The sequence below is a fragment of the Budorcas taxicolor genome, chromosome 23, assembly GCF_023091745.1.
Source record: "Budorcas taxicolor isolate Tak-1 chromosome 23, Takin1.1, whole genome shotgun sequence".
In the NCBI taxonomy this organism is placed as follows: Eukaryota; Metazoa; Chordata; class Mammalia; order Artiodactyla; family Bovidae; genus Budorcas; species Budorcas taxicolor.
Window position 1 is genome coordinate 23,532,214 of NC_068932.1, and position 18,458 is coordinate 23,550,671.

General features: G+C 39.7%; 1 protein-coding gene across 1 annotated transcript; it reads left to right on the plus strand.

The window, feature by feature from the left end:
* The first annotated feature begins 229 nt into the window (after positions 1-229).
* Positions 230-13,875, plus strand: TAF5 (TATA-box binding protein associated factor 5). The gene is made up of 11 exons (XM_052661036.1): positions 230-791; positions 3,007-3,244; positions 7,249-7,564; positions 8,313-8,476; positions 8,583-8,718; positions 9,454-9,574; positions 10,323-10,452; positions 11,685-11,849; positions 12,812-12,989; positions 13,173-13,350; positions 13,658-13,875. Exons 1-11 carry the CDS (start codon positions 233-235, stop codon positions 13,873-13,875), a joined length of 2,403 nt encoding a protein of 800 aa, XP_052516996.1. The 5' UTR covers positions 230-232.
* The last annotated feature ends 4,583 nt before the right edge of the window (positions 13,876-18,458 follow it).

Here is an 18,458-nt window from a genome sequence, read left to right on the forward strand (position 1 = left end):
TAAATGTAACTATTATCCGGCAAATGCAAGAGGCTGCCCCCACGTTCCACTTCCTGCCTTTTTGCCACTCACTTTTGAAAGTTGCTCTTGCTGCGATTCCTTTTTCTCCTTCTTTATCGCCCCTCCTACTGCCGTAAATTGCCCTCCAGAAATGTCGTAAAACGCTCCTCCCCGCCCTCCATGTGGCGAAAACGCAATCACGCTTGACGGCGCGAGGTGGCTCAGCCGCAAGATGGCGGCGCTGGCAGAGGAGCAGACGGAGGTGGCGGTGAAGTTAGAGCCTGAGGGACCGCCGACGCTGCTACCTCCGCAGGCGGGGGACGGCGCTGGCGAGGGTGGCGGCGGCACAACCAACAGCGGCCCCAACGGCGGCGGCGGGAACGTTGCGGCGGCGTCGTCGGCCGGCGGGGATGGTGGGACCCCCAAACCCTCGGTGGCTGTCTCCGCCGTTGCACCGGCGGGGGCGGCCCCGGTGCCCGCCGCTGCTCCGGAGGCCAGCGCTCCCCACGACCGACAGACTCTGCTCGCCGTGCTGCAGTTTCTACGGCAGAGCAACCTCCGCGAGGCCGAAGAAGCGCTGCGCCGTGAGGCCCGGCTGCTGGAGGAGGCAGTGGCGGGCTCCGGAGCCCCGGGAGAGGCAGACAGCGCCGGCGCTGAGACAGCCAGCGCGCTTCTTAGCCGGGTCACCGCCTCGGCGCCCGGCCCTTCGGCCCCGGATCCTCCGGTCAGCGGCGCTTCGGGGTCCGCCGCCGTCTCGGGCTTAGCGACAGGTTCTGTGGCTCCGGGTAAAGGTGAGCCGCTGGGTCCGGGGTAGGCAGGACCGGCACGGCGGGGAGTGAGCCGGGAAGGCAGAGGCTGGCAGGCCTGCACCTCTGCGGGCTTGTTTTGAATTTCCTGGGCCCGCCTCTAGGGCCACATGCCCGCCCCTTTCCCTAGTGCGCCGGCTGCGCAGTCAAACCCTCTTCCGAGCTGTCAGTTCCAGCGAGAGGCTGTGGAGAGCTATTGAGCCGTAGGATGTATGGGGACGGTGGGCGCGGAGAGGCGGGAACTTTCAGGCTTTTGGTTCTTATTTGGGCTCTTGAGCTTTGGGCAGGGATGCAGCAACATTATTTGTACTAGCGTACTTTTACTATAAATATTTCATGTTGTTTATCTTAATTTTCACAGTTCCACTGTGAGGTAGACAGTACTTCTATTTTAGAGATGAGAAACCAGACCCAGAAAGGCCAAGGTATTTGCTTTGGACCACACAGCTGGAGAGTGGTGGTACATAGTGAAGCCAGTCTTTCTCAAAATATAGGCTAAATACCATTGGTGTCAAATCGTTTAGAGAAATGCAGATTCCTGGGCATCACTTCAGACGTAGTGAATCAGATCTTGTGCAGGTGGAGTCTGGGAATCTGCATTTTCAAATAAATGCTTCAGGGACTTCCCTGGTGGTCCAGTGGTTAAGAATCTGCCTTCCAACGCAGGGCATGTGGGAACGTGGTAGGGAACTAAGATCCCTCAAGCGTGGGGCAACTAGGCCCGCGCTCTGCAACTACTGAGCCCGCATGCGGCAAGGAAAAATCCTCGGAGCCGCTACTAAGATCCAACGCAGCCAAAAATAAATAAATATTCTAAGGATTAAAAAAAAAATGCTTCCAAGAGATGTTGATCTATGGCAAGGTTTGAGAACCATTCGTTTAGGAACAGGTATTGGACTTCAGTTTCTGTCTCTGTTGCTTTTACTTGTGTGATGCTGATTGTTACTCTTCCTAAGCTTGAGAGTTTTTTTCCTTCTATTAAACGGGTTATTGTGAGATTCATATATATGTAAAATGTCTGGCACTGACAAGTTTATGCCAAGTACCTATCCCTGACCCCTGAGGCTCCCGCTCCCCTTTTTCTTCAGCAACTGTTGTCAAAAAGTCCATGCAGTAAAAGTCATATACAACATAAAGTTTCAAAGGTGATCCTGAGCCAGTAAAAAATGTTTATTGAATTAAATTACCCATTGTAGAGCCTCTTGCCAAATTAACCTGTGTTTATGAGACCTAATCTTGGCAGCATTTCCAGGAGTGAGGTATGAATAAGCACTGTAACCCATAAGTAGAACTGTGTGCAAATGTGATTGAGAGGAATCTTTTTTGAATCTGAATTTGGGAATGAACTATAAGATGGATGAATTATGTGGTTGATTATTTTGCTATAATCTCTCATCTCTTTAGAAACTTGACCTTCAGATTGTAACTGAGAAACCAATAGAAAGGAAAAGAGGCCATCATAGTAACCAGAAAAACTGAAAATCTGTGCAGTAAAGAGCATAACAGTACTGTAATCACAACTTAAAAAAATTTCCCACAAACCCTCATTTGATTGACAGATGTATCGTTGTTTGGTATTGAAATATTACAAATAAATACTCATGCTTTTTGCCTTGAAATGGTGGTTATGGAAATTGTTTTAAGCATATAAAGTAGATTTACCTTTTGGAAATATAAAAGGCAAGTTCTTCCCACCATGAACATGGTTGTATTTTATAGGGAGTGATAGATGGACATATGTGAAGGTAACACAGGATAAGATGTGTTGCTGAAAAGTTATAAAATACTCAGGTAGCTCAGAGGGCTGGGAATGTTACTCCAGGGCATGGCTTCGTGGTGGTGAGTGCCATTTGCACTGAGCCTTGAGAGAAGAGTAATACCGTTGTTTGATTTGCACATACCATGTTTTATAAAATTTGTTTTTAAAATAGGGAAGCTCTAGGAAAAATGCTGAATCTTTTTGCTGTTGATCTGAAAATTTTTATTTTAAGATGTGGACAAACCAAAGAAGTGTTGGATGGGTAACTGAACCAAACTGAATCCCATTAAAAGATTTTGTGATTGTGTCGGGGAAGAGTGTTTGAGAGGAGAGGGACAAACATCTGTGAAACAGTTCTCCTCTGGACCTTAACAAAACAGCCTTAGTCTTTTGGTGCTTGTCAGGTCATTTTCTTGAAGTTATTTTTCATTTTTTAAACAGTTGGAAGTGTAGCTGTGGAAGACCAGCCAGATGTCAGTGCCGTGCTTTCAGCCTACAGCCAACAGGGAGACCCCACGATGTATGAAGAATACTATAGCGGACTGAAACACTTCATTGAATGTTCCTTGGATTGCCATCGGGCAGAACTATCCCAACTCTTTTATCCCCTATTTGTACACATGTATTTGGAGCTAGTCTACAATCAACATGAGAATGAAGCAAAATCATTCTTTGAGAAGTATGTGAATTTATAAAAAATATGTATATATAGCTATATATGTATACACACACACACACAAAATGTTTATATACATCTGTAACTACACAAATGTCAGATTGCAACTCGAAAAATACTTTATGAAGGAGAGGTACCTGGTGCCTCTGCTAAACTTAAAATGAAGGGTTTGATCTTGTTGAAGTCAGGAAAGGCTCCTAGAGGTGATGTTTGAGATAGGATCTGAAGACTGGAGAGGAGTTAACCAGAGGAAGAGAAAAGGGAAAAACTTGTGTGACAGCCCTGTGGCAGGAAGGATCATGGTAGGCCCCGAGGTGAAAGAAGGCTAGTGTGGCTGGAGCAGAGTATGGGGGATGGGGTTTGGTACTACATGAAGCTTGATGGTTGGTTAGTGGCTGGGACAGGCAGGTTCTTAGGCCATGTTGAGGGTCTTTGTTTACCCTAAGATCAGTAGTTAGTCATATTGGGTGGGATTAGATTTGGCTGAGATTCACTGAAAAACAATAGCTGCCTAAATAAAAATTTTATTTTTGCTTTTAAGAGCAGTAGAGAATTCACCTGCAATGCAGGAGACACAGGTTTAATCCTTGGGTCGGGAGGATCTCCTGGAGGAGGAAATGGCAACCCACTCCAGTATTCTTGCCTGGAAAATCATATGGACAGAGGTCCTGGTGTGCTACAGTCCATGGGGGTGCAAAGAGTTGGACACGACTGAGCATGCACGCACTGCTGCTGCTACTAAGAGCAGTATGAAGCTGTGTTAGGATTAGATTACATGAGAGTGACTAGAACCCCAAACAGTAGAGGCTTGAGTATAATAAAAGTCTGTTTCTCTTTCTCATGATGGAAGGCATTCTAGGACTGGTATGGAGTCCTTTGTGTCTCTTGATCATGTAGTGCTAACATCCTTGTCATGCAGTTTCCACTGTGGTACATGGTGACTCTCCAGCTCTGAGAAATCAGATCAGTGTTCGAGTGAGCAGGGAGGGTGCACATCCTTCCTGGCAGTTACAAGTATTTCTCCCTTTTTTATGTCATTAGTCATTGGCCAAGGAAGGTAGGAAATATGGTCTTTACCTAGATGTCTGTGTGCTCAGCTAGTATTCCGGTGTTTTATTGTGGAGGAAGAAACAAAAAAATGAATATGTGGGGACAGACAGCTTTGCTACAGATTTTTTTGAAGAACCATGCTTTATTAGATTTTATGTTTTGAAAGGACCTTTATGTTGGGGCAAACAATGATTGGGGGGATGAAGTGATCATAGACCGATTATTTTGGAAGTTATTGTAGTGATTCTTAGCTGAGTGTAATATTATTCCTCCTTCCTGGCTATTTGGAATTGGAGGTATTTTTGGTTGTTGTATCAACTTGACTGGAGGATCAGGTGTCTTAGGGAAACCAAAAGTTCCAATATGTGCAGGTAGTCACACTTGGCAAAGAATTGTTCTGCCCCAAATACTAGTAGCACCCATGTTGAGAAACACTGGACTGGGGGTGATAGTGTTGGTGAAGGGCAGTAGACATATTTATGAAACACTTGGTGAAGGATTAGATACAAATGTAAGGGAGATAAAAGTGTAATTGATAATCCCTGGGTATCTGGCTCCGTTAGCTGGATAGGGATGCTCTTCACTTAGACAGAAAACCCTGGAAGAGGGCAGGGTTTGTCAGATTGTAGAATAATCTTGAGTTCAGATTTGTTTATGCCTTTGACTCATTTAAGAGATGTCAGGTTGATAGATGGAGGATATATAAGTGTCTGGGCTTAGAGAAGAGGCGGGGGCTAGAGCCATAAATTGGAGTTGGGTGCAATATTGATGGATAGGGATGAGATTATTTGAAAGTGTTAGTCCCTCAGTCATGTCCGACTCTTTGCAACCCCATGGACTGTAGCCTGCCAGGCTCCTCTGTCTGTGGGATTTCCGAGGCAAGAATACTGGAGTGGGTTGCCATTTCCTTTTCCAGGGGATCTTTCTGACCCAGGGATCGAACCTGGCTCTCCCACATTGCAGATTCTTTACTGTCTGTGCCACCACGGAATCCAAGATTGTCTAGGAAGGACTATGAAATAGAAATAAGTCAGTGGGAGGGCTAGACCTGCACCTCAGGGAACTCCACCGTTTGGAGGAGAAGATTAATAAAAAGAGTAGAAGAGACTACCATGTAGAAGAGAGATGAAAGGAGAGGCCAGAGAAGCAGAAAGAAAACCAGAAGAGTGCTGAGTTATGGAAGCCAGAGAAAAGGAGTGTTTAAGATGGAGGTGTGCCTAACAGTTTGAATGAGAGTTCTTCATTTCAAGCAATAGACCCAGAAGCTAGGGCGTGTCAGGTAACACAGGTAGTGGTAATAGAGGAATGATAGAACGCAGGATTCCTGGCTTCTGTGCCGTTATGTTCATTCATTATTGTACAATGCCTAATAGAAGGTATGTAAAGCAAATGTTTGATAGCTCAGTGTTTTTTTTTTTTTTAACTTTTTGTTTTGTATTGGGATATAGTCGATTAGCAAACAAAGTTGTGATAGTTTCAGGTGAACAGTGAAGGGACTCAGTCATCTGTATACATGGACCCAAACTCCCCTCCCATCCAGGCTGTCACATGACATTGTGTAGCTCCGTGTTTTTGAAAGAAAAGGCTGATGGTGACAGAATTTCTAAGCTAATTTTTCTTACAGTCCTGTCATCAGAAGGGCTTCCCAGGTGGTGCTAGTGGTAAAGAACCCATCTTGCAAGTGCAGGAGATATGAGATGCTCGTTTGATCTCTGGGTAGGGAAGATACCCTGGAGGAAGGCATGGCAACCCACTCCAGTATTTTTGCCTGGAGAGTCCCATGAACAGAGGAGCCTGGTGGGTGGCGGTCCATAGCGTGCAGAGAGTTGGACATGACTGAAGTGACTTGGCAGGCGTGCATGAACTGTCTTTAAAAAGCCTCTTCCTCTTCCAGTCTCATGGTGTGGCCATCCCCTCACCTAGGAAGCTGGGATATCATAGGGACTGACTCTGTGTGTCCTTGTCATGAACAGTCTCAGCCCGTGCCAGGACCCCATGGTCAGATGCGGTTATCGGCAGAGACTAATACAAAAATTAAGAGGCTGAGATTTCTAATTTCATTCACATCTTAGAAACTCTTGATTCATATCTTGATGAGTCATGCTAGGCTAACACAGGTAACAGATTAGGAATCTATTGGCTATGTGTCAGAGCTAAAGTCCTAATATCTTTATTCATTTGTTTTCTAAATGTTTTTGCATTGTTTGCTGCTCTTTGTGAATGTTACTGTATGATTTTTACATTTTATATTATTAGAATAATTAAGATTTGTAGAAACAAAAGTACATTTAAATTTAGCAATTGGCACCAAAGCTGAAAGCTTTCTATAATTGCCTTTGGTAATGGTGAGTAAATGGGAGTGCTTACTCTTTCATATCAACATATTCTTGTTCTTTAGTCGTGTTATTAAAGTACTGATGTTTAATATTTATATCTGATATTAAGCATATAAGAAATCACTAAAAATGATGCGTTTTGTGAGAATGTCATGCATTGATTATTGTTGAGAGGCTGAGTGATAGGTATGTTGAGTTTATTATATTAGTTTCTAATTTAGTATGTGTTTGAAATTTCCCATAATAAAAAGTTTTAAAAAATGGGTTTTGAGAGAACATAAGATTCTAACATTTTCAAATCTCTGCCAATGGTGGCATTCAAATGTGACTGTCCACCAGTGGTGGATATCTTATCTTTCATTTATCTATGGTGTTTATTTCAAATTCCCTCAAAATGTTTATGATGCATTTCACTAGAGAATTAACTTGGTCGTTTTTAGGATGAATTCAGAGCTGAATTGTAATCATTTTGAATTGTGTTACTTCTGATTCTACAACTTAGTCCAGGATTATTCAAACTACTACGTTGAAAGTATTCTGGGATGTTTATAAATATATGGGGGAGAGGCAGATCCCTTAATGATTACATTGAAAAATGCCTTTTTAAAATCACTGAAACAGGTTCCATGGAGATCAGGAATGTTATTACCAGGATGACCTACGAGTATTATCTAGTCTTACCAAAAAGGAACACATGAAAGGGAATGAGACCATGTTGGATTTTCGAACAAGTAAATTTGTTCTGCGTATTTCCCGAGACTCGTACCAACTCTTGAAGAGGCATCTTCAGGAGAAACAGAACAATCAGATATGGAACATAGTTCAGGAGCACCTCTACATTGACATCTTTGATGGGATGCCGCGTAGTAAGCAACAGATAGATGCGATGGTGGGAAGTTTGGCAGGAGAGGCTAAACGAGAGGCAAACAAATCAAAGGTATGGGAATAAGAACTATGTAATGCAGATTATGAAAACTTGTTGCATTTCCATCTACATAATTTACACGTTTTTCTTACAGCTAGTTTGGGGATAATTTTACGCTGTATACTAAGTTTCATGTTCTAAGGATGATGTGTATGTTAGTGAGGATTTGAGAATGGTTGCATTTAACAGAACCCTGATTACACTGGATGAAACACGTAAGGTTTTTTTCTTCACATAAAATGAATTAAAGAGGAAGGCCCTCCCGGGCTGGTGTGAGAACTCCACAGTGCCATCAAGGGCCCTGGCTCCTTATACTTCCTGCTGAGCCACCTTCAGAATGTGGCTTTCTTCATTGTGTTCATAGGTGGCTATTGTAGCTCCAACTTTGCAGCTGTATTCCAGGAAGGCAGAAGGGGGAGGATATACCTGCTGAATCTCCCTTGTTATGAGGAAAACAGTATTTCTAAAACACCACCCAGTATGTTTGTGTATGCATTTATTGGCAAGAATGATACGATATGGCCATTCTCAGCTGCAAGGGAGCCTGGGAACAGAAATGATTTTAACTGAGCACGCTGCTGCTCCAACAAAATCAGGGTTCTGTCAGTAAGGGAGCAGGAGAGACTGTCTATCGGGTAGACAAGTACTGAATCGGTTTCAGGATATAAATGACCCTGTTATAATTGTGATTCCTATCAAGATACTAAAAAGATGTATCAATAAACAAAAAAGTAATTTTAAAAAATTGACTCTCTTGTAGGTATTTTTTGGCTTATTAAAAGAGCCAGAAATTGAGGTGCCTTTGGATGATGAGGATGAAGAAGGAGAAAATGAAGAAGGAAAACCTAAAAAAAAGAAGCCTAAAAAAGATAGTATTGGATCCAAAAGTAAAAAACAAGATCCCAATGCTCCACCTCAAAACAGGTGAGGGAAAAACCTCAGGAGCATGTGTGTAAGTGTAAGACGATGTTATAGATGGTTCCAGTTTTTTAATATTCAGAGTAATTTCCAGTTTGTTTTTCTTTCACAGAATCCCTCTTCCTGAGTTGAAAGATTCAGATAAATTGGATAAGATAATGAATATGAAAGAAACCACAAAACGAGTACGCCTGGGGCCAGATTGTTTACCTTCTATTTGTTTCTATACATTCCTCAATGCTTACCAGGTTGGTAAAATAATTGGGTAGTTTCTGGGAGAAAATTGGGAGAGTCATGGAAAATGGTGATTAACCATTAAAAGTAGCTTAGATGTCTTAACTAAAATGAAGTTTTCTTATTTAAAGTCTTGATATAGATATGGCTTCAAGATAGCAGTTAGAAAAGAAGAATTGGACATTGCTCAGAATAGATAGAAGACAATGTTTAAAAGACCTTTAGCAACTTGTTGGTACCAGAATCTTGTTTGTATGTATCCTTTGTTTCACTGATCAGAATTCTGCTAACCTTTGAAAAAGGAGGAAGCTATGTGGTTCAGCTCTCTGAACTTAAGTACTTACTTAAATTTTTTATAAGAATTCTTTATATCCTTATAGACTTTCTATAACAGACTGCTGAGGATATATTTAGTGAAGTACAAAAATAATCACACATACTTTGTACTATAATTATGGCTGATTTGCATTGTACGGCAGAAACCAACACAACATTGTAATTTTCTTCCAATTAAAAAGTAAAATAAAAAAAAACTGTTTATATATGCGTTCCAAATTTGGAGGGCAAAAAGTAAATTATGACATGTTCTCAATATAAGTGTATTTGAACAGTGAATTTCAAAAGAGAATGAAATCTCAAATGATCTATTATGTGAAGAAAAATAACTGTCATTATGTGTTCTCTCAGATGTGATTATAATTTTTTTCCCCTAAAACAGTATTGTTTAGTATGTATTTTTTAATTGGCAGGGTCTCACTGCAGTGGATGTCACTGATGATTCTAGTTTGATCGCTGGAGGTTTTGCAGATTCAACTGTCAGAGTGTGGTCTGTGACACCCAAAAAGCTTCGTAGTGTCAAACAAGCAGCAGGTAATGGAGATGACCTGTCAGGATACAAATTCATCATTAGTTTACACCAATCTTTATTCTGTGGAATATACCAGAACATTGTGATCTTAGCAGAATTTCACTTGATTTTACTTTAAGTCAAATTGTTAACAACATTCCCAACAGTGAAAAGTGTATTGGAGTGGCAATCAGGAGACTGGGGTGCTAGACTGATTTAATTTCTCTGGTCTTCAGTTTTCTCATCTGTAGAATGAGGGCATTAGGCTAGAAAACTCCCTGAAGTTAAAAATCTGACATTTTATGATTGTTTGTAAATTAAAAAAAAAAAGTCTTAAATACTGGGAGAGTACGTTTCTGTTTTAGCCATAAAAATGGCTAAAATGAACTAAGATCAGGGTTACATTTTAGAGTTTCTTGCTAGTTGTATTGTTTAAACAAGATAACACATTCTCAATAATTTATTTTAATATCTCTGTAGTTTTATTTTGTAAAACATTGTGATCTAGTGGATAAATTGAGTTTCAGCCCTAGTTCCAAGGCTAAGTAGCTGTGTGCACTTTGGCATGTTATTAAGTGTTCTGAACCTCACTTTCTTCTCTTGTACCCTGAAATGATAGCACCTAATTTAAAGGCATTAGCATAGTGATTGGTAAGTAGGAGGAACAGTTCAAATGTTAGTTCTTCTCCTAAACTCTGATATATTAAATAATTGCCTTAAATTGTTTTAATAAATGTATTTTTTAAAAGTAATATTTCTGGATCATTTTAGATCTTAGCCTGATAGATAAAGAATCTGATGATGTCTTAGAAAGAATCATGGATGAGAAAACAGCAAGTGAGCTGAAGATCTTGTATGGTCACAGTGGTCCCGTCTATGGAGCCAGCTTCAGTCCAGATAGGTAAAATACAAACTATAAGAATTAAATATTGCTATATTACATTGAGATTAAATGAAAGTTATATGAAATATATATGTGTTATGTGAAAGTTAACTACTAGAAACATTATGCAAATGTTGGGGAAAATAAGAAAAATCCCATGGTTGCCTATCATTCATTATCTTTTAGAATCTTGCCCTCTGCTAATTCATCTTGGGGTACTGGTGTATAGTAGCTAAATTTACAAAATCAGGATCCATAACTTTAGGGTTTGCTGGTTATAAAAATTAGCTTTAGTTTTGTGTAACTCCAGTAGGGGTTGAGGATTGCTTCTTTGGGTTCCTGCTATGTGTTTGGTGGCTACTGCTGTCTTCTGCAGAGAAGGCAATGGCACCCCACTCCAGTACTTTTGCCTGGAAAATCCCATGGACCGAGGAGCCTGGTCGGCTGCAGTCCATGGAGTCGCTAAGAGTCGGACATGACTGAGCGACTTCACTTTCACTTTTCACTGTCATGCATTGAAGGAAATGGCAGCCCACTCCAGTGTTCTTGCCTGGAGAATCCCAGGGACGGGGGAGCCTGGTGGACTGCCGTCTATGGGGTCGCAGAGTCGGACATGACTGAAACGATTCAGCAGCAGCAGCAGCAGCAGCAGCAGCTGTCTTCTGTCATCTCCAGATTCACAACAGATTCCTGCTATTAAAGGCATATTACCTATCAACTGAAGATTTATCTTTGTATAATCAAAAGAACTAATACTGATAAGGGAATTAGAAACCCATGAAAATGTTTGTCTATTTTTCATGATCTCGTAATATTCTGTAGCAATGTGGGGAGGGTATTTTTTTTTTTGTAATACCATCTATGTCTTATTGCTTTCAGTCCGAAATCGTTCATAAAGATTTTCATCTTTACGAAACTTAGAGTAGAAGCCTTTTTCAGGTGACCTGATTTGACCATACTTTTTGTCATTACCTCTTGTTTTGTTTTGTTTTTTCCAAAGAACTGTGATTTTCTTAATAGATACTGTTTTTAAAAAAACCTAAGCTTATTCAGTAGGTGCTCAGTGGATGTAGTGTCATGGCCAACATTAGTACTTTCAACTCTTGTTATCTACTGTGAATTTCAGGCATAAATTAAAACTGAGATGTAGTAGTCAGTTACCTATATTTAACATATACAAACATACAGAGAAACTGGACAGGTAACTAAGTTATTCTAGGAATCAAATACGTTACCTTCTCTCTTCTCAGGAACTACCTGCTCTCCTCTTCAGAGGATGGAACTGTTAGATTGTGGAGTCTTCAAACATTTACTTGCTTGGTGGGATATAAAGGACACAACTATCCAGTGTGGGACACACAGTTTTCTCCATATGGATATTATTTTGTATCAGGGGGCCATGACAGAGTAGCTCGGTAAGAACATTATGAGCTTAGGACTGGGCCTGTTCAACGAACAGAATGGTTTCTTGTTGGGAATTACAAACCCCAGCCAACTTATTTTCATTTCTGTTATTATCAGCTTTTTGAGAATGTCAGCATTTGTAGGTCATCTGAAAACTAATTTGGGACAGAAATATTTCTGTCTGCAATCATGTCTACACCAAGAGTCCATGCCCTCCCCTTCCCCAAGTGGATACTAAACCTTGTCTTTTGCGGCCACTGTGAGCCCTTTCCCTGTCATATCTTTAAAAGTTCGGGATGAGGTAGCTTGGGTTTGAAATTATTTGTGGTTGCTCCCCCCCGCCACCACTGGGGGCTTCCCTCGTGGCTCAATCAGTAAAGAATCTGCCTGCAATGCCAGAGACCCGGGTTTGATCCCTGGGTTGGGAAGATCCCCTGGAGAAGGAAGTGGCAACCCACTGTAGTTATTCTTGCTTGGGAAATCCCGTGCAGAATAGCCTGGTGGCTTCAGTGTATGGGGCTGCAAAGTCGGGCACAGCTTGGTGAGTAAACCACCATGTGGTAGCCGAAACTAGGGAAAAATACTCTAGCAGTTAGACTAGGAGTTAGAGTGTACATTCAGAGAACTAAAGGATTATAGAATTAAAACCTTTTGGACCATGTTAACTGTTTTAAGAATGTTTAGGGAATTCTCTGGTAGTCCAGTGGTTAGGACTTGGTGCTTTCACTGCTGAGGGCACTAGTTAAATCCCTGGTTGGGGAACTAAGATCCTGCAAGCTGCATGGCATAGCTTTAAAAAAACACAAAAGATTAGTCTCTAAGTCATTCTATCCTCCTTTCCCTCAGGTAAACTAGTGAGGGGGACCCACTTACAGCTAATTATTTCACATGGTTGTTTCTGTATTTTGGATAGAACTTGACATTTCAGAGTTAACTACTAATTACCTTGTGTGTTCAATAATTTTTTAAAAAGGCTCTGGGCTACAGATCACTATCAGCCTTTACGGATATTTGCTGGCCATCTTGCTGATGTGAATTGTACCAGATTCCATCCAAATTCTAATTATGTTGCTACGGGCTCTGCAGACAGAACTGTGCGGCTCTGGGATGTCCTGAATGGGAACTGTGTAAGGATATTCACTGGACACAAGGTATTTTAACTTTCATTATTCCAGCACACAAGGTTAAGATTAAAAATAGTTTTAAAATTAACTAGTGACATACATTTTAAAGATACTGTCAACACCACTCAAGTTTATGTTATAGTTCTTTTGTCTCATTTTCCTAGGTGTTTTTAACCTTACTTTTGATTCTTGTCATGTACTTTATTTTAGGGACCAATTCATTCCTTGACATTTTCTCCCAATGGGAGATTCCTGGCTACAGGAGCAACAGATGGCAGAGTACTCCTTTGGGATATTGGACATGGTTTGATGGTTGGAGAATTAAAAGGACACACTGATACAGTCTGTTCACTTAGATTTAGTAGAGATGGTGAAATTTTGGCATCAGGTAAATGACTAGAGCTGGCTTTGTGGTGAAGAGTCAATTGTATATTTAACGGAAGCACTGAATGTTGAAAATTGCAAAGTTAAGTCCTGTTTTGGATTTTGCTTCTCCTTAGCATGATTCAGGATTGTTACCTACATGTATATTGACTTCTCAGGTTAAGCTACTGCTTGAAATTCTTTAGAGGGAATAGAGTTGTTAAGTTCAGATTTCTTTTACCAGAAATGTAAATACATAAAGCATACTTGACATTTCAGAAATTTAAATATGGCAGATTCTACTAAATGGTTTCCTTTTGATTTCCGCTTAGGTTCAATGGATAATACAGTACGGTTATGGGATGCTGTCAAAGCATTTGAAGATGTAGAGACTGATGACTTTACTACAGCCACGGGGCATATAAATTTACCCGAGAATTCACAAGAGTTATTGTTGGGAACATATATGACCAAATCAACACCAGTTGTACACCTCCATTTTACTCGAAGAAACTTGGTTCTAGCTGCAGGAGCTTACAGTCCTCAATAAACCGTCGGTATTAAAAGACATTTGGAAACTACTGTTTGAAAAAGGGAGACTAAAAGCAAATACCTCAGTGATTACTATTTAAGCTACAAAGAATGTTTTGTCTATATGGATCTGGAAGTATGCTGCTTAGAAAATCTGTACAGGACAGTTCCACGTTTCTATAGCAACCACATTTAACTAATTTCCGTTAGTTGAATAAGAGGTATTATGTTTGTGGAGGGGACATTCATGGTGCTTTGGATTGTGTGGAAACTATGCATTTTCTGTTCAAATGCTATTTTAATTTATTATGTTAAAAAAATCAATTGATTTCAATAATTCATCCTGCTTCAAGATTCAAATTGAGTAATATAATACCATGTTGAATTTTAGCTGAAGAATTCCATGAGCATGTATGTTTCTGCTGTAAAAATGTAGTTACTGTATGGCACTCAAGTACTATGTTATACGATCCACTAACATTTTTGCTTGGCTCATGATTAGTGGAATGTACGTTAACTGGCTAAGATGAACTACAGTTCCTTTCTGAGAAATAGATGAAGTACAACCATCCACTGACATCTGAATTTATACCTGTTGGATTGAGTGCACCCAAACACTCTATAAACCAGGTGAAATTAACTTCCATGTTCTACTTCAGCTAGAATGGCTACATACAACCTAGTACACTTGAAGTCAGACATTTCAGTTGCTTACCTCCAGTACTGAGCCTTGCTTTGGAAAACTAAAAGATTTAGACCAAGTTACTGCCAGTTTTTTGCCTTTGTTGCATTTTGTACAGTTTTTATATTTTTGATATCTTGTAAATAAAGACAACCAGCTTTTCCAGGTTCATAATTTATTGTACAAATTGAGTATCACATGATGAGTTGACATTAGCTTCTTCAGGCATGGGAACTTAACAGATAATGTACAGTTCAGAATCCTATAAACAAAGCAAAAATAGTTTAGACACAAATGTGTTCAAGTCTGCTTTTAGAACATTCAGTAATTATTAGTAAAAGGCTATCCACGAACCTCCCTGAAATTGAATGCAAATTCATTAAAGTCTCAAAGGAGTCATTAACTCCCCCAAATTTAGTTGTTTCTCAGCTTTCAACAATTTAATCTAAAACTCCCACCTTTAACAAAAGAGCTGTCAATAATTCAGTATGATCCAAAATATACATTGTTGTAAAAGCCTAGTACATAAGATACTGGATTGACCAAAAAGTTTGTTCAGGGTTTTCTGGCTTATAGGAAAACCTGAATGGACTTTTTTGCCAACCCAGGAACATTCTCCACCCCCACCCCCCCCCATAAAGTAATAGTTTAAATAGTAGGAAGGATGGTAGTATCCCCAGTATAAAAACAGAGTAAGGAGGTACCTAATATGAAAAACTGGGTTTCCCTTGTGGCTTAGATGGAAAGAAATCCACTCTAGTATCCTTGCCTGGAGAATCCCAGGAACAGAGGAGCCTGGTGGGCTACGGTCTATGGTGTCTGACACGACTGAGTGACTAAGTGCACACATAGTATGAAAAATTGGGCAAAAAAAACTACCTGTCAGGAAAAAACCATGGATCACTGCATTTGGGCTACGCAGTCAGTCCACTACAGTCAATAATTTGGGGACTGGAAAAGGTCTTAAGAGCAGAGGAAAAAATTTTCTGTCACGGAAAGCTACATTAGATAAAATCTAGGTCTGGGGTTTTCTGTACATTGTCTACTGCCAACAAAATACTTACACAAGCAAGGGCAAATGGGCATTGGGTCGCACCAAGAAGAAAATGAAGTCTAGGTGGGATTTAAGAAAATGACAGAATTGCTTACATAAAAATTCAAAAGCAAGATGCATTTGCAACTGATTTAAAAGGCTGGTTAATAATTACTACCAAAAAAAAAATTACAAAAAGAGCTTATACAAGAAAGATCTTTACAAAAACAAAGTCCCAAATGTTAAAAACACAGAGAATGTTAAAAATACAAATGATACTCAAATGAAAAAAATATACAACTTCATAAAAAAAATATTTTTACTCATCAAACTAACAAAAATCAGAAACTGACATAATTTAACATTGTGGGGGGTGGGTGGGGAGGGAGAGAGAAAGCTAGGTGTCCCTTTCAGAAGGCACTTAAGAGAATAAACACTTCTTGCTCAAAAGCATTCATTGTAATGTTATTTATATTAAAAATTCTAGTAGGAAACATCTATATAAAATAAATCATATATCCATGAGCACCCATGCATTCAAATTTATAGAGAACATATATGTTATAAAGCAAAATTACAGATATGGATCATAGCCATTGGAAACCAAACAAATACAATATAAAAGAGCTAAATTGAGATATTAACAAAAACTGTCAGGGTGATGGAGACATGGGCAATATTTTTCTTTTTCCTGAATATAATAAGATTTTGAACAATGACGACATTACTTTTATAGTGTGGGGGAGGGGAACCCTAACATCAAAATGGCAAAGTTATTAGGTTATTATCTCCTTACTGTTTATGTTGCTTTCACAGCTGGAGTTTTTTTAGACCTTAACTTGAAGTATAAGACTATCAAAGCAATACTTCCATATGTGGCCAGCACACACTGAAAAAGGAAAAAGCAAACAAGAGTTGTCACATCTATATTATTCTAAAACATAACTACTTAAAGGTATTATTAATACTTACATTCATTCTCCCTGTGAGAGTGTAAGAGTTGAAATATTTTTTGATACCAGTGAAATGGAACTGGGAATCAGCTTCTGGACCTGCCATGATTTCAATCTTTTAAAAAAAGAAAGAAGGCAACAAATTGGTTTGGATGCTATTTAAAAGTAAAAAGTTTTTTAAAATTAAAGTCATACAAGTATTATATATTGCATATAAGTATTGTAAATTTTATGTATGCCTCACCCAAGAAAGCAGTAGCAAAATGATGGAAAAAACATTGGTAAGAATTTGGAAGGAGGACTTTTGTCTTGGTTGCTATCACACAACGTTCCAGAATATACATCAAATAACAGATAGAACACAGTAGTCTCTAACTCCATCTTCTGACCCAAAATTGGTTGATGTTTTCATTCCTGGCTCTATCTTATAGCACACTGTACATGGAATTCCATCAGTTTTAAGACTAGTTGAAAGCTGGAGCTTGTGATACTTTTCAAAGTCTCTCAGAGGGTTAACAACCAAAAAAACTAACTGAACAGCTCACCTTGCAACACCACTTTTTACAGTTTTTCCTATAAATAATTTAGGACCTCCATGGGAAGGAGGCGGCGGGATTATTTATTACCAAATAGAATTAATACATACTAACTATTGGTGGTGGAGTGGAAGCTAAAATCCTTACTCCTTATACCAAAAACAGATGAAAACATGTAAATGTAAAAAGTGAAACCAAAATATCTGAAGAAAACATGGGCAAGCATTTTAATCATCTTAGGGAAGGGAAAATACAAAGGTGGCCAAAGAAACACAGATAATCAACCTCATGATCAGTGAAGGAAATATGAAATGAGACAAATATTTAACCATCAGACTGCAAAGATAAATTTATCATAATAAGCAGGAGTAGTGGGAATGTGGGAAAATAAGCTGTCTCTCTGCTGCCTGGAGGGAGTGTAAACTGGAGGGAGTACAACCTTCCTAAAATGCAATTCTGTAATATCTACTCAATTATGACAGAGTATAGTTTATCCTTTTATCTAGTTGGTTCAATTTGTTCACCAGGAATTTATCCTTATATAGAAATATTATAAAGTGGAAACATGTAGTATGGTTCAAGGATGGCAACTGAAATACAGTTTATGGAAATAACTATAAGTGCATTTACAGGAAACTGATATATGATGGTTCCCATGGGAGGAAACACAATGCACAGAGATCTTTAAATATAGACATGAAAAGATGCCCCCTTGCAATATTAAAAGTTCCTATTTCTGGGCATTATAGAGAACATCAAAGGTTCTCAAAGTTTCGTCCCTACACTGTCATCATCCATGGAAACTCATTGGAAACGCAAATTCTCAGGCCTTTTGAATAAAACACTCAGGGGCCTAGCAATCTGTTTTAATATGCCATCTAGGTGATTCCAATGTATGTTAAAGTTTGAAAAACACTGCAGTAACAGAAAACCAAACTCTGATTAGTAATTATATAGGAGAGAAAAAAAAAAAAACCCTTAAATATACAGGAGACTTGAAAAAGGGATTACATCTATAGAGCCTATGTATTTCACAAAGGCATGTACTTCTTTTATAAAGGTACATCAAAGGTCACCAGAGCAACACTCGAAAACTCGTCTGTATGACCACCTATCTACCACGACCGACGCCACGCCGAGTCGATTGGCAACATAGACGAGCCGGTCGAGGTCCGGTCGAGATTGGTAGGCAGTGGCAGTGACTCAGCCGACTCTTGATGAAATATAATCAGGGGAAACCTGTGAGGAAGTTGCTGCTATGGAAACCGGCACTCTACAGTTTGCCATTCAAAGGCCTTCAGGGGCATTCACAAGCATAGAATTGGCAATGAAAATCTCGACAAATGACCTTAATTGTGAACACTAAGAAGGTTCTTGTAGCAATGAAGGATTACAAAC

Excerpts from the sequence above, each read along its gene's own strand:
- TAF5 (XM_052661036.1), top strand. The coding sequence starts at position 233 with ATGGCGGCGCTGGCAGAGGAGCAGACGGAGGTGGCGGTGAAGTTAGAG. Across the intron at positions 10,453-11,684 it reads GCCAGCTTCAGTCCAGATAG|GAACTACCTGCTCTCCTCTT; the intron begins GTAAAATACAAA and ends CTCTCTTCTCAG. Across the intron at positions 13,351-13,657 it reads TGGTGAAATTTTGGCATCAG|GTTCAATGGATAATACAGTA; the intron begins GTAAATGACTAG and ends ATTTCCGCTTAG.